This window comes from Saimiri boliviensis, chromosome 12 (assembly GCF_048565385.1).
Source record: "Saimiri boliviensis isolate mSaiBol1 chromosome 12, mSaiBol1.pri, whole genome shotgun sequence".
NCBI classification, from domain to species: Eukaryota; Metazoa; Chordata; class Mammalia; order Primates; family Cebidae; genus Saimiri; species Saimiri boliviensis.
Window position 1 is genome coordinate 98,042,557 of NC_133460.1, and position 16,743 is coordinate 98,059,299.

Consider the following 16,743-nt stretch of genomic DNA (forward strand, 5'->3'; position numbering starts at 1 on the left):
AGTGAGACTTCCATCTCTACAAAAATTTTAATACATAGTTGGGCATGGAGGCAAGTGTCTGTAATCCCAAGTACTCAGGAGGCTGAGGCAGGAGGATCACTTGAGCCTAGGAGGTTGAGGTTGCAGTGAGCCACGATTTTGCCACTGCACTCCAGCCTGGGCAACAGAGCAAGATGCTGTCTCTTATAAAAACAAAAACAAAAGCCAATCCCTTGCCTAGAACATCGAAGGGTGGGTCTCTCGCAAGGGCCTTGTGAAGAAGCCTTTCCTTTTGGTAAAGAATTAGCCAACTGCAGAAGCAGACTTCCAAGGCCTCCCGTGTAGGGCAGGGGCTCTCTCCAGCAGCATGTAACCCAACACGTGAGAAAATGTCACCCAGGGAACAGAGAGACCAGATTAACTTGATAACATCTGAAACCCCCACCTGGATGAGCACTAAAGCTTTTGTGTTTGGATTGAAAAACCAGAGATCTCAGCTAGGTTAGTTCCAACTCCCCAGATAAACACATACTACATTGATAAGCCAGACTCTTTTTTCTTCTAAATTAAAAAGATTAAGTATCTTTTAGAGAATTCTCTCCTTTAGGGCTAAGTGTAGAAATTTATTCGATTTCACATTGTCATGATAACAAAACTTTAGGAGGAATCAGAGACAATATGTGGAAGGCCTGCTGTTATTACAAAAAGAGCAAAATTGTTCCCTTTTTGTTTGAAATAAAGAGATTACATGTCAGGGAAATTAATCCGATTACAAAGATGAACAGCAAACTCACCAGGTCACTTCCTGTTGACACAGGAAGAAAAGCTTCTGCCTTGCGTTCTGGGAATCTCTCCACAAAGTCAGAAGGTCACTAATCCACACGAGGCAGTGGAGGGAAAAGAGACGCCTGAGTCACATGAGTGATTCAGTGATTTGGCTTGCCTGAACATTTCCGTTTTTGTTTTTTACCATCTGTACAAACACTGTGAAGCCTCCAGCAAAGTCCTCACGAGTGCTGACTCTCTGGCCCTTGCTCTGGGATCAGGTGACCACCAGCAAAATCCTTAGCACCTCACCAATGTCCCGTTTAGCCACCATGTCACCGTGGCCACCTCCCATCCTCCTGCCCATGAGGATTTCTGTTCCATCACGTTGTTTCACTCTTTTTTGTAGACTACACTAACTAAAATGAACGGTTTACTTTTTCACTGTCTGCCGTTCTCCTCAACCAGTTCACATCTGCCTCCTTCATCCCCACATTGCCAGCGCCTGGCTCACAGCAGAGCCTCTGTAAGTATTTGATGAATATTAATAGAGTGTTCATGAATAAGTTGAAGCGTGCTTAAAATTCACAAATGCGTTTAGTTTTTCACATCGTTTTTCTTTTCCTATTGAGTTGGCTATGCTATCTAAGGCATCCTGGTGATAACATGTCCAACCCTCACATTAATAAAGTGGTCATTCATTTGTTCATTCCATCCAACATAAACTTATTGAGCGCCTATCTGGTGCTGGGCATCCATGCAAGGATGCCATAGTGATCGAAACAGAGTGCCTGCTCTCCTGAGCTTTCAGTCTATTGAGGGCCATGGGGGAACAAATATTAATGAAATAGCAATACAGATGTGACATTATGACCTTGATAAATGCTGCGAAGAAGAAATGCATGCAGGGTTTCTGCGGAAGGAATGCTTGGGCTAAGAGTTGAAAGATGCATTAACTGGGAGAGGTAATTAAATTAGCTTGCTCAAGAGTGCGCAGGGTTCCAGTTGATAGATTTATGGTTGTCATAAGGATTGGGAGATGGACAGAGTAAAGCTAGAGAAGAATTTTCTAGAAAAAGGGACTATGGCCAGGTGAGATGGCTCATGCCTGTAATCCCAGCACTTTGGGAGGCTGAGGCGGGGGGATCACTTGAAGTCAGGAGTTCCAGACCAACCTGGTCAACATGGCAAACCCCTGTCTCTACTAAAAATGTAAAAAAAATAGCCAGGTATGGTGGCATCACCTGTAGTCCCAGTTGCTTGGGAGGCTGAGGCAAGAGAATCACTTGAACCCGGAGGTGGAGGTTGCAGTGAGCTGAGATGGCACCAGTGCACTCCAGTCTGGGTGACAGAGGAAGACGCCATCTCAAAATTAATAATAATAGTAACAATAAAGAAAAACGGACTACTGGCATGGACATGTGTTATCATGTGTTATAGGGATCAGGTGGATGTTGATGGTGCAGTGGTGGTGGGGAGGGATCAGGTGGATGTTGATGGTGCAGTGGCCAGGGGAAGGGATCAGGTGGATGTTGATGGTGCAGTGGTGGGGGGAGGGAGGCAGGAGGGACCAGGGAGTTGATGGCTGCCTAAAATAGGATGGAGACAAAAATATGTGGAGAAAATAAAATAACGTGAAAGTTATTTTGTGGGTAAAATGGCAGGACTTGGCCAGTCCTTCAAGGCTCATCTGGTGACTGGGAGATTCTTCTGGGCTGGGACCGGTGGGGCCCTCCCCCGCTAGCAACTCGGCTTTCAGAAAAAGTGCAGCCACTGAAGCAGTTCACGTGCCAAACAGGGATGGCAGATGGGGGAAGGGCTGGGCGGAGGGCGCAGGTGAGCATGTGCCTCCACTGGCAGCAGCGTTTCAGAACCTGGATTTATGACTCAGATCCGGAGGATTCCTGGAACCCAGACATAGATTGCTGTGGGCAGTCAGCTGTTTGCAGGAGATCAAGACCATGCCTATTAAGGAGCTCAATTGTGTCCACGAGAACCCATGCTTAATAGGCAATTGCTGCTTTATAGAGCCCTACCTGTAACCAGCATAGCTAAATAAGGAACATAGGAAACAATTGTCCTGAAATACAAACACCATGGGTTTTTTTTCCCCTTCCCTTGATGAAAGAAAGACTCCAACGAAAGGGGAAAAAATAATTAAAAAGTAAAAGCCTTACGTAATGCAGTTTAAAAGAAAACTTTGGAAGCCAACAAGCAACAGTGGGCAACACTTCAAAGGACCCAGAATCAATGTTTGTCAATAGCAGTTTTGCATCCTTTAATTTATCTCTCATGAATATAAAGTGTGATGTTATTAGAAGGCCATCCATGCCTTAATTCTGTTTGAGATTTGATGAACCAGAAGTCTATTAACATTCTGCTCAAATCAGCACTGGCAGAGGCCTGTGGCACAGGCTTCACCTGATCTTTTATCCTGGAGCTGGGATGCTAGTTAAACTGCCAGGCCTTCAGCACGGAAACACCTAGCAGCTGCCATGTGCACCATGCAGCCAGGGAGCTCTTGATGTCAGCTACTTTCTTTGGAGACTTTCTCCCCAGAAGAGAAACCGCCTCGTGACTCTGACTCAGCCCAGCCCCAAAGTTGCCATTTGTTTAATCAAGATAGTTGGTTTGCAAAACATTAAACAGTATTTGATGCCTAGTTAATAATTTCCATCCTCTTCATTTGTTCCTGAATCCTTGGAGACTGACATTTTTCCCCCCTAAAGGCAGAGACAGCAAAAGAAATTGTATTGAGAGCAAAACACAAGTCCTTAAACTGCAAAGATGTTTGCCAGGATGTCTGATCTCCATGTTCTGCTGTTAATGGCTCTGGTGGGAAAGACAGCCTTTGGGGTAAGTGTTCTTTTCTAATATCTGTAGTTGAGAGGCTCTGAAGTTACTAGGAGGACCAAGCTAGGCTGGAAGCGCTGAGAAACTTCAGTGTGAAAGGCTGGAGTTGCTAAGCTGGATATGTTCTGAGTTTAAGAACCAGTGCAGGCCTCTGGCCTGGTTTCTTTTGAGCAACCACTCCCATGGGAACAGGTGTCTGACTTGAGCCATCTTGGAGCAGAGCCTCCATGAATGCATTCCAACAAGAGGAGACTGGGGCAAGACGATGTGCCCGAGGGCATGGGCTATAATCTGTCACGGATCTCATAGACCCCTTTGAGAAGCCATGGAAAGCCATAAACTCTCTCTGCAGAAAAATACACCTATCTACTTGTGCTGACACATAGAGTTTTCCAGCAATTTGGGGCTGACATTAGGGTAAGAACCGATGTTCTGTGGCCTTCGAGAAGAAGCCTGCTGACTGCAAACGATCCTGGCAATGGGTCTGCATAAATGGTTTGGATTTGGGAGAAGCGTTGTGGTCAGTACTTTGTCTCCTTTTTCCCATGACAGCAGTGGATGAGGCAGAGAGGGTGAGCAGAGGGCCAGGGGAGGCTGCAACGAACAGGGAAGGGAAGTGCTATCAGAGACTCTTGAATGGCGAACTCAGGATCTTTGGGAGCAGGTGAGTTGTCAAGATGTTAGCTCCTTCTGCGTGCTGTTGTGGTCCAAGAGTGTCTGATCTCTGTGGGCATGTGAAAGACAGCCTTGCACAGAAGTAGAGTCTCCTGGGGGTTCTGTGCTGGTTGTGGTCTGAGGCATGAATGCGGGCTTTGGAGCCAGGGTTTGAATCTTAGCTTTGCCACGTTCTAGCTGTGGAATGATAGGCAAGGAGCATAATCTCTCTGAGCCCCGGTGTTCTCTTCCGCGAATCAAGCGCTAATCTTTCATAGATCTGGGGAGGGCCACAGTTAAATGAAGTCATGCATGTGACTTGCAAGTAAGCGAGAGCTCTCCTCCCTTAAAAGGTCAAGAATGAACGCAACTTCTCTCTAAAAATCAGAATGCTCCCCTTCACTGGGGAGGAGCAGTAGAAAGTGGGTGGAGGGTGAGAACGGAAATAGCAGTCATAACCTCTTATCTTATGAAGTACCTTTGCATTTTGTTCTCCATTTCACTTCACAGACCATGTCCTGAAGGGAGCAGATTAAGTGACAGGTTTGCTGATTAGCAGGTTTTTAAAACAATAGCTTCTCCTTTCTTTTCCGTAAACTGTGCTCAGACGCCTGTCTTAGCTCTGTATTAAGTTGCCAAGTGACCCACTTCTGAAAGTGTTTTCTTTTCAAATCATGACGTGTGTGTGTGTGTGTGTGTGTGTGTGTGTGCTGTAATTACAAATTGTTGTCAAGCCCCTATATCATTTGATGGCTTGTTGGGTGTCTGAGGCCGAGACACAGCAGAAATACCACAGGTCTAGAGAAAGGCAGGATAAATCATCAGCGGCCCACGCAGGGCCCAGAGAACGTACCAGTCGGAAAGAATTAGATCCTAAACTTTGCAGGCAAGGAGAAACATTGACACAGTCTGTTTGAAGTCCACAAAAGGATAATGGTCCCGAAAAATCCCTTTTTTGCAAACCCCAGTGAATTTTTAGGGTTAGCGATGAAATTATAAGTCAATAATGGATAAAAGAGAAAATATGAGAGTTAGCCTTCAGGCAATGAGCTTAGTCAATTCCAAAGAGAGGATTCGGGGCTTTGGAATGTTTTCTTACCCCAGATGTGTGCCAGACAGGTGGTCGGGAAGGCGGCTTCTGTTCCACAGGCCGTCACACGAACATCAGGGGAAAGTGGCCAAGTCGTTCAGATGCTTGGGAGGGTTTGGGGCATCATGGGGGTTGAAGAAGCCGCATAGCCAGCTGGGCTGGGTGGCCTCTCCAGCCCCACACAGCTAAAAGTCATAACTAACTGCTACCATTTAATGAGGAGTCCTGAGTGCTAGGCCCTGAACTTTCCATGAATTGGTTTCTCTCTGGAAGGACCGTAAGAAGTAAGTCTAACCATGTTCCCATTTTACAGAAACGAGGCTGGGAAACTGACCAGGCCCCAAATCATATAGCTGATGAGTGGCAGAAGTGAGCTCTAGATGACAGACTGGTTTTGTGTGGCCCAAGTCTCCTGTCTGGGGCTCTGGGTGAAGATGAGATTTCTTTGGTTTGTGCAGCTTCAGGGGCATGGCCCTTCCTGTAGGGAAAGGAGGCTCTTAGACTAGGCACATGTTTGCTAGGTGGAGCGTAATGGACTCCACGTATCTCTGAAACTCTAAAGAAAGGCAGCTATGACCAGGCGCAGTAGCTCATGCCTGTAATCCCAGTTCTTTGGAAGGTGGAGTCATGTGAATCACGAGGTCAAGGGTTCAAGACCAGCCTGGCCAACATGGTGAAACTCCATCTCTACTAAAAATACAAAAAATTAGCTGGGTGTAATGGCAGGTGCCTGTAATCCCAGCTACTCGGGAGGCTGAGGCACGAGAATCACTTGAACCTAGGAGGCGAAGGTTGCAATGAGCTGAGATCACACCACTGACTTCACTTCAGGTGACAGAGTGAGACTCCATCTCAAAAAAAAAAAAAAAAAAAGCAGCTATAAGATCTGCAATCACTGTTCATTGGAAAGATGCCCAGGTACTCTCTCCTGAATTCAGAACATGTAGCACATGAGGACTCTTCTTTGGAATCATCCTTCATGGAGATTTTTATTCCGATATCCACAAGCCCAAGAGATACGGGTCAAAAATCACTGCTGTGAACTCCAGGACACCACTCATTGTGCCTTCTTGTCCTTGTCGAGATTCGTTTTTTTTTTTAACCTAATCAGTTTTGAGCACCTTGTCCAGCACAGCCTGGTATCATTATCCCTGTTTTAGGGATGAGATACAAACCCAGAGATGTTAAACTGACTTTCCAGCCAGGATTGGGGCCAGGTCTGTCTGACTCCACGTTCATCACGGGAGGTCTGCTTAACTGTAAGAAAGGCAGGGACTGTCTTAGAAATCTCTTCTTGCTGGGATTCTTAGAGTGATCTGGGGCCCAGCTGGGCTCAGTCATAATGGAATTCGATCTCTCCAAATCTGACCTCTCCAGAGGACAATGCTTGTCAAACCTGCCCACTTACCTCAGCCCGTCCCTAGGAAGGAGGAAAGGCAATGGCTTCTCCCCTCCCCCACAAAGGAGGCGCCTTCAATTAAAACCATATTTACATTTCTGGGCTTTGAAAACCCTAGAACTCTAGAATCTTCCCAGGTGTAGAGCCACAAAAAAAGTTTGCATAGGTTGGAAGTTGCAAACTGGCAGCTTGAACTCTACTATGCTCACAGCTCAGGTTCAATTTGGTACATAGAAGAAGATTGACTGGAAGAGTATTTTAGTTTTATTTTAATTGCTTAGCTACATTTGAAAATCAGAACGCAGAACATTTCTCATAAATATTCCCAGCTTTTCTTGAAAATCAGACATGTGAGTAGCATTGGGCTCACATTCTTGGCTGGCACCATGGGAAGGGGTAGCCACTGCTTCTGTTATTAGGAGAAGTTTGAGGCCAGCCGTGGTGGCTCATGCCTGTAATCCCAGCACTTTGGGAGGCCAAGAGCGGAGGATTGCTAGAAGCCAGGAGTTTGAGACTAGCAACATAGCGAGACTCTATCTCTACCAATTTTTTTTAATTAGGCAGGTGTAGTGGTACATGTCTGTAGTCCCAGCTACTTGGGAGGCTGAGGCAGGAGCATCACTTGAGCCCAGGAGGTGGCGATCACAGTGAGCGAAGAAGGTACCACTGCATCCTGCCTTGGCAACAGAGCAAGACTCCATCTAGAAAAAAAAAAAAAAAAGTTAAAAAAAAAAAAAAGAAGCTTGAGTTTCCCAGATCCTGCTAGTCCTCTCTCTCTCTCTCTGTCTCTCTCTGTCTCTCTCTCTCTCTCTCTCTCTCTCTCTCTCTCTGTCTCTCTCTCTCTCTCCGCTCCCCACCCCCTTTATTTATTTGTAGAGAATTGTTTTCACTGTGTTACACAGGCTGATATTGGACTCCTGGCCTTAAGTGATCTTCTTGCCTTGGCCTCCCAATGTGCTGGGATGACAGGTAAGAGACTTCATGCCTGGCCCCCACACTCTCTAGAACCCTTCCTCTTGGCCAGTGTGTGCTGTCTGCCTGGTTCTGCCTTAGTGCACTTGTCTGGTTATTGCTTATATTGACTTCTCAGGGCCAGTCTGAGATGGGCAAGTGACCAGGTTCAGCATCCGATTAATTCCAGCACGCACGCCTGCATGGGCTCCAGGACCAAACAAGGCCTTGAACAGGAGGACGGAAGCCACTTTTTTCAAAGCCTCCAGAATGCCAGGTCCCTTTCAGGCCTAGAAGAGACTGAAGAGACATTCCTCCCTCTTACTGCCATCTACACAGTCTTAGGGAAAGTGGAGGGACTGAATTTCACTGCAAATTCTTACAGATTTTTTTTTTAACTGATCTAAAGCACAGGTCCAACTCATCACCTTTAGCGGTGTACACTGGTATTTAGGGAAGTGAGGTCGCGGAAATCACATGTGTATATAGGCACGGGTATATTTATATTTTAAATTCATTAGAGTTTCCCAAATGCAAGAGCAATTCTGCTGTCACAGAGAAACAGCATGGCAGAATATTCGGCAGCCAGGATTTTAAATAAAACATGCTTTTGCTTCATAATTAATATAACAAGGTTTCCTGGCTTAGGACTTGGCAAAGATCCCAGGAAAGATGGAGTGGGGAGGGGTTGGTGCGCCATGCCTGTGACCCGCAAACAAATTCCAGGAAAAGTTGATGCTGCGTAAGCTCTCCTTAGTCAACCCTTCCGGCACGGGCGCACTCCAAGAAAAGAAAACATACAAAACAAACTCACTGACAACAGTGGCTAATTATAATAGTAGTAATAAGAGTAATCATAATAATAAATATCAGCAGCAACCATTTATTGTCGTTACGTATACCAGGTGAGGCATGCCTTATGCTTATTATCTCATTTAAGCTTCCCCCAAACCCTGTGAGGTAGGGACCCATGTCATTCTCATTTCACAGACAAGAACGTAGCACAGAGCAGTTAAACCATCTAGCCAAGATGACACCTCTGGGAGTTTACAGCTCTGGGACTCAAGGTCTGCTCAATGCCAAGTTCTATACTCATAAGCACTGTGGTTGAGATCATCACGCCTGGCACTGCTCGAAGACAAACAAGACCGTTCTGTGTGGTATCAAAGATGTCAAACTGGACAGCAGCCTGACTCTAGCTTCCTGCAGAAGACAACGCCACTCCCACCTGACCCGAAGGCTCCTTCAATAGCCCCAGAGCTTTGCTTTCTGACACCACAAGGAGTGAGTCTTGCCAGATAGCTAACCAGTTCGTTGGTGTTTTCAAAACTTCCGGTCATGAATGAATCCATCTCTTCAGAAATTCTGCCAAAACAAAGCCCAGATAAGTTACTTAACACTTTTGTTAAAGACTCACCTTTTCTCTACCAAAATTGATTTAGTTCTAAAGGAAACTGTCATTAGTACAAAGAAAGCTAAGTGATGTCACTGAGTTCTACCTGGCTGCCGCTGACATGCTGAAATTCTGAAACTGAAGCTCTGAGTCCTTAGAGGGAAGATCAGCAGGAGGCAGAGGATAGAGACACCAGCACCCCCTAGTCCTTCCCCTTGGTGGTAGTGGAAGGCTTGACGGTCAACCTGAGAAAATAAAGACTTTCTCATGCTGTGTTTTCTGTTTTACTCTAATGCTGTTATTTCACGTCTTGGCTAGGCACCACCTCAATCAACTCAGGTACCGCTGGTGGTTCAGGTCTGATGCCTTGAAAAGCGCAGGACTGAGCACAGCTTCAGCAGAGGTGGTGCCCAGCGGGAGGTGGGGGGGTCACCATCCTGAAGCCCTGGGCTACTCGCTGGGGATGCCTGACCAAGAAGGGAAGCGTGGAGGTTTGTTCCCATGTGGCAGGCCCCACAATCTGCTGCACTTGGTTTTGTCTACTTGCTTGTCTTTTTGTTGTTGTTGTTGTTGAGATAAAGTCTTGCTCTGTCACCCAGACTGGAGTGCAATGGAGTGAACTTGGCTCAATGCACCCTCTGCCTCCCGGGTTCAAGCAATTCTCCTGCCTCAGCCTCCTGAGCAGCTGGGAGCCTGCCAGGCACCCACCGCCACACTTGGTTAATTTTTGTATTTTTAGTAGAGATGCAGTTTCACCATGTTGGCCAGGCCAGCCTCAAATTCCTCACCTCAAATGATCCACCTTCCTTGGCCTCCCAAAGTGCTGGGATTACAGGCGTGAGCCATTGCGCCTGGCCTTCGCTTACTTATGAAAGGCCTTCCAAGAGCATTACCATATCCAGGATTTTTACCCAGTAACCTTGTCTTGGATGGCCTCATTCCCTAACCTTCAAAGCTCCCCTCCACCACCATCTACTTGCCCCAAGTCCCTGGGATGAGCCATTTGTACAGATATTTCTCACCAAGTGCTCAGCTGCAGAGTAATCATTGCAAATGCCATACTCCTCCTGAGCAGCCAAAGTTCCTTGAATAAAACATTGGCATTGTCTTACTTTTACCATTGGGGAAACTGAGGCACAGAGCGACTCAACAACTTGCACAGGAACAAAGATAGGCCCTGAGTCCCCTCCGCCAGAAGCTTTACACCCAAGAGAGCTTGGTAAAACCAACGTGTGGCCAAAGGCAGAATCACCTGGGCACCGTGTTCCCGGCCCACCTCAGACCCATGGACGTACAACCTCGGATGGTGGGCCCCAGCCACCTGTATTTTTATCAAGCTTCCCAGACAATTCTTATGCACATTGAGGTTTCGGAACCAATGTCTTTAAAATGGAAATTCCCAGGGTGCACAAATGGGACTCTTCCCTTTCTGCCCCTTGCCTCTGTCCCATCTTGCCTACCACTGTCACAGGAAGCTGCAGCTCAACCCTTAACTGGGCAGGGTCTGAGTGGCCAGCTCTGGGCTTTAGAGCGGGGAAGCTGCACAGAGTCCCTCTGAGCCAGGCACAGGTGATTGGTGTCAGAGCCAGGAGACCGAGCTTGAGTCCCTCTCCTGTCCCAGTGCGTCCATGTTCTTACACAAGCCACTTCACCATGCTGGGCCTCAGCTTCCTCCTCTGCACATGAAGGGTCCAAGCCAGTTCCTCTCTATGGTGGCTCCTGACTCATCACTGTGGTCCAGTTAACAGCTTCACCCAGGTGCTCAGGGAGGAAACCACCCACAGGCACTGCTGGCCACCGCCTTCTCCTTCGGCTTCATTTCCCTGTGAGAGTCTTTGTCCCCTTACCCTGAGCTTCAGGTGAAAGCAGAGCTGCAGTGAACCTGCCCGTCTTGAGATGGCATTGAGCAACGTGTGCAGAAGCAAGAAGGGCAAGATTCCTGTGTCAGGAAGGGTCAGAGTGGCGTCACTTCACACCTGTTAGGATGGCTATCTCGAAAGAATGGGAAATAACAAGTATGTGTGAGAATGTGGAGAAATTGGAACCCTCAGGCCTTGCTGGTGGGGATGTAAAATGATGCAGCCATTGTGGAAAACAGTGTGGGGGTTCCTGACAGAGTTAAACGCAGAACTACCGCAGGACCCAGCAATTCCGCATCTAAGTATATATCTAAAAGAACTGAAAGCAGAGACTTGAACAGAAACCTGTACACCAACGTTCATTACCAGTATTACTCACAATAGCCAAGAGGTGTAAATAACCCATGTCTGTCGAGAGACAAAGGCGTGCACAACATGTGATTAGACAGATAGAAACAATGGAATAGTAGTTTGCTATAAAAAGGAAGGAAAGTTCGATACAAGCTACCAGCAAGACCTTGGAAACACGATGCACAGTGAAATTAAGGCAGTCCCAGAAGGACAAGTGCTGTAGGATTCCGCTTACCTGAGGTACCCAGAATTGCCAAATGCAGAGAGACAAAAAGCAGGACAGAGGTGAGCAGGGCTGAGGGAGAAGAGGACAGAAGCGTTACTGTTCGATGGGCACAGTCTACGTTGCAGATGATGAGAAAGTTTGGGGTGCAGAGAGTGTGATGGGTACACAGCATTGGGAATGTAGTTAGTATCACTGAACGGTACACTTACAAACGGGTCACAGCGATACATGTAATGTTCTGTGTGTTTTACCACTGTTTTCAAATAAAAGGACTGAGTGGCTTGGCACAACTGCTCATCTTGGTGTCTTCTAGGATAAAATTGGTGAGACAGAAAGTCAGGGAGGGGCAGAGAGAGAAGGAGCCCGTGTTTCTGAGTCCTACTGATTTACAGTGTAATATTCTTGGGAGTGGGGAGCATATAGGTCTAGTCTATTTTGTCATATCTTTAATCCAGTGATGATTTCAACTCAGGCTGAAATGACATTGCTTATCTTTGCAGCAGGAGTCAGAGCAGAACAGCATGAAGCACACTTGGCCTGGACACTGGCAGCCCCTGCCCTCTGCCACCTCTGCTACTCGCTGTGGCCTTGAGCTCTTTGCCCAGCAGTGGGACTGGCCCCGCTGAACTGTACACACTTGTCCCTGCCCACCTTCCAGCCCAGCGGTTGCAGCCTCAACTACAGCCATGCTGCAGAAGTCTCCCCACCCCAGCTGCCCTTGGGAGTAACGCAATCCCTCCCTGGTGGTTGGCAACACGTGGTCTACCGCCAGGTATAGGGTAGAACCTTTAAGGAAGGTGTGATTAGAGTCCCAGCCTTTTACCCAGCAAGCAGAAAATGTCTCCACTCAGTTCATTCTGTCCTGGCAAGACAAATCTAGCCCCATCTTCCCCGTCACTGCCTCCTAATCCCACCAAATCCCTCTGAGAACATTTTCCATCAACAAATTCCTGGAACACATCAACTCAGACTTTTAGGCTTTTTGTTTTGTCTTCCAGAAGTTTTGGAATTCTGGAAGGCAGAGGAAGAATCTTCGTTGAAATAATCACTGGGTTAATGGATTAAAGATAGGACAAAATAGATTAGATGGACGTGCACCCCACCCTCAAGGAGATCACACTATAAATCAGTGAGACTCGGAGACACAGGATTCTTCTCTCCCTGCCTTCCTCCCTAACCAACCTTAACCTGGAGGACACCAGACTTTGAGACTCTGGTGGCTTAGAGAGTTTAGCATCGCTGAGGGCCTGCTCCTAAGCTTGAGAAGGTCCGTGTCCTGAGCCAGGGATCCACTGGGAAAGCCAAAGTGTGGAGTCGACGAAGCGGTAACTGGATCTAGAATGGTCTTTCTAAATTTACTGCAAAGCAGCTGCCTTTCCATGTGCAGAAGCATCAGTGTCCACCCTCTCAGAGAAGATGGCTCAGCTGGGAGCACATGCTGTCTCAGCCCTGTTGAAACTAGGAATGGACGTGTTGGGAGAAGCGTGCTGTGGCTTGCATGCCTCTTGATCTGGGTGGGGATGTTTGTTAAGATGTGTTTACCACAGCATGCTGGCTGAGGCTCTGTCTGACTTTTGTACTTTCTCTAGCTGTCACTGGGGTCAAGTAGGCCCTCTCTGTAACCTGCCAGGCCTAGGCCAGTTCGGATAAGCTTTTTTTTTTTTTTTTTTTTTTGAGACAGAGTCTCACTCTATCGCCCAGGCTGGAGTGCAGTGGTGCAACCTGAGCTCACTGCAGTGTCCACCTCCCAGGTTCAAGTGATTCTTGTGCCTCAGCTACCTGAGTAGCTGGGATTACAGGCACCTGTCACCACGCCCAGCTAATTTTTTATTTTTAGTAGAGACGGCGTTTCACCATGTTGGCCAGCCTGGTCTCCAACTCCCGACCTCAAGTGATCTTCCCGCCTCAGCCTCCCAAAGTGTTGATATTACAGGTGTGAGCCTCTGCACCCAGCCCACAGATAGGTCTTTTTATAAAGCGTTCCAGGAACAGCACCCCTGATATTTGAACCTAGCTCAACACCTGCCTCCCTTCAGGTCAGGGAGCTTGTCTGTTCCCTCCATCCTCACTTTAGTACTGCTTGCACGTGCCAGCTTCCTGGTCCCTCGTGGCGTTAGTGACTAAGAGCAAGGACTCTGACGTGAGACTGATGCGTTCCTGTCCTGCTCCAGCATTTCCTAGTTATTTTAGACAACTTAATATCTGAAAACCTCACTTCTAAAGTAGACATAATCATAATACCTAAATCAGGAAGTATTGGGTGCCACAAACAAGACAAAACGCACGGACGGTATTTAGCACTGTTGTCGGCACATTTTCAGCTCTTAGGGGATGTGAACTGAGATCCCAGTTTTCTCCTCTCCACTCATCTCTTCCTCCTACTCTTGCATCGTTCTTTCTCTTTGGGTGTGCAAGTCCCAGGAGTGAAGGATCCTCTATTATTTCCTTGTTTCTGGGGGAAGAGTTCATGGAATGACGGGATGAAAGGAGGCAAATACTGTGTCCATCCTTCCCACCCGCCATCCTCCAAGTGAGTTTCAGGGATCCAGATGCAGGCATAAGTAACCCACAATCAGCCTGGTCTTTGGTCCCCAGATATCCAGCCCGGCGCTGGGGCTACCAGTTTCCACATTGCACCACGGCCCCTCTCTGCAGGTGGACACTGTGAGTCACAAAACGAGTGACTTGCTTCCCGGCAACCCCCTGACAGGCAGCCCAAACTGCACATCAGCTTCAGGCGCCCTGAGACCCAAGACCGGCAGTCTCGGCTTGCTTTTTGTTTGGTTTCCCTCTGAGCGCCAGCTTCTAGGAAGGGCACGTCTGCCACCTGCTGGCTGTAAGCAGCATGGCACCCGGCTGTCCCTCAGGCTCCGGCTGGAGCCAGGAGGTGCAGTGCTGGCCCAGGCCCAGGCCCAGGTCCTGGAGGGCCCTTCCATGCTGGGCCCTGAGGAACGATGGCCCCCACAGCCTTCTGCCCACTTCTAAGGGCATGACCCACCCTGTTCAGCTCAAAGAGAATAATTCGTAGGGAATCTCCTCAGGACTGGGTGGAGACAGGTCTGAACAGCTAAGCCCTGCCCTGAGGATGACTCAGTGGGGCGAAGGCAGGGAGCAAGGTCCAGGAGTGAGGCCCAGCTGACTGGCGGTGATGAGGGCAAGACTGAAGGAGGGGTGACCTTTGTCCTTGAGGTTTTACTGCATTCGTCTGTTTTCACACTGCTAATAAAGACATACCCGAGACTGGGTAATTTATAAAGAAAAAGAGGTTCAATAGACTCACAGTTCCATATGGTTGGGGAGGCCTCACAATCATGGCAGAAGGTGAAAGGCACATCTTACATGGTGGCAAGCAACACAGTGTGTGCAGAGGAACTGCCCTTTATAAACTATCAGATCTCGTGAGACTTATTCACTATCATGAGAACAGCACGGGAAAGACACGCCCCCTGTGATTCAATTACCTCCCACAGGGTCCCTCCCATGACACATGAGAATTATGGGAGCTACAGTTCAAGGTGGGATTTGGGTGGGGACACAGCCAAACCATATTAGGGTCCCCTCATGGCCTCTCTCTGGCATTCACCCCCAGAGGTGCTCATTTCTGGCATTCCTTGTTCAAGTGCCGTAGGCCCAGGAGCACCCCTAAGGCCTGAGATGACTTCCTCTGCCAGGTCTCCCCACTACTAATCCCCACCATCATCCCCCAAACAGAAGACCGATCACATCTCACTGCCTGCAGAAACAGCGGTTGCGGGAGGTAGCCAGGAGGCGGTTAGACAGAGGCACATTCCCAGATAACAAATGGCCTCTCTTCCTTTCTTTGCATTCCTTTCCCCTTACCAACATGCTATTTTGTCATTTTTCAAACCTACAGAAAAGTGGGAAGAATAATGCAATGAATATTCTTCATCCAGATAAATGCCACAATTGTTAACATTTTGTCATAGTTGTGTCTCTCATTCTTCCGTGTGTGTGTGTGTGTGTGTGTGTATAGTTGTTCTGTCTGTTTGCTGAATCATTTGCAAGTAAATTGCAGATATCACTGTAAATACTTCACCATGTGTCTCCTAAAAATAAGTACATTTTCCTATAGAACTGCAATACCATTGTTTACTTTCAAGAAAGTCAACATTGACACAGTAATACTGTCTAATACATCTATATTCAAATTTTCCACTTGTTGCAGTGTCTTGAGTCCGTTTTGTGTTTCTACAAAGGACTAGCAAATGCTGGGTGATTTATTTTTCAAAAAAGAGGTTTATTTGGCTTGCACTTCAGAGGGCTGGAAAGTCCAGGATTGGGCAGCTGCTTCTGGCAAGGGCTTCAAGCTGCCTCCACTCATGGCAGAAGCGAAAGGGGAGCCAGTGTGCAGAGATCATAGGGCAAGAGGGAAGGAAAGAGGAAAGGGCGGAGGTGCCAGGCTCTTTTTAACAACTGGCTCCTAGGAACTAGTAGAGTGAAAACTTGCTTACCCTGAGTCAGAGCAGGAATCCATTCATAATGGATCTACCCCCATGACCCAAATTTCTCCCATTAGGCCCCACTTCCAACATTGGGGATCAAATTTCAACACGAAGTTTGGACAGGTCAAATATCCAAGTCAGCACAAACCACAGCACGCAATGTTCTTTATGCCATTGTTTTTAAATCCAGGCTCCAATTAAGAGTCACACACTGCATTTCGTTACCATGTCCCTTAATAAAAATACAGTCCCCCCATCTTTTTTTGCCTTTTATGGTGTTGGCATCTTTTTCTGGAGGCCAGGCTGGGTGTTCTGTAGAATGCCTTGCAATTTGAATGTCACAGTTTACATCGGTCATGTTTTTCATGAGTAAATTCAGGGCAAGCAACTTTGCCAAGAATGCTGTCTGTTGATGTTGTGCATCCTCAGTACATCACATCCGGATGCATCCTTTCTTTTTATTTTTCTTTCCTAATTTATCATCTGCCTGCTTCCCAAAATCATGTAAGGAAGCCTATAGTTAAACAGAAAATTACAAATTCTGTTGAGGGTAGAAGCAGCGAATCTACCAAACTGCCTGGCTTGATGTATCTCATTGATCTCAGCTTTCTGGCAGCTGAGACCCAAAGGGAAAGCTGTCTAGTGGTAGAACTCTCATTTCTTTAAATCAGGGTTCAGCAAACTTTATAAAGGGTCAGATAGTAAATATTTGGGGTTATACTTTCTCAGTACAAAAAGCAGCCATAAACAATCATGGTTG

General features: G+C 47.3%; 1 protein-coding gene and 1 long non-coding RNA gene across 2 annotated transcripts in view; one reads left to right on the top strand and one right to left on the bottom strand.

Moving 5' to 3' along the window:
- The first annotated feature begins 3,441 nt into the window (after positions 1-3,441).
- Positions 3,442-16,743, top strand: part of HABP2 (hyaluronan binding protein 2) — a 36,814-nt gene continuing 23,512 nt past the window's right edge. The window contains exon 1 of the mRNA XM_003922193.4: positions 3,442-3,600. Coding sequence (XP_003922242.3) covers positions 3,532-3,600 — 69 coding nt within the window. The 5' untranslated portion in view covers positions 3,442-3,531. The remainder of the gene's footprint in view (positions 3,601-16,743) is intronic.
- On the bottom strand, positions 8,570-14,866 carry LOC141580651 (uncharacterized). The gene is made up of 3 exons (XR_012512936.1): positions 14,801-14,866; positions 9,191-9,329; positions 8,570-9,056 (listed from the first exon to the last, which is right to left on the bottom strand). It is a non-coding gene; the product is annotated as an uncharacterized LOC141580651 (long non-coding RNA).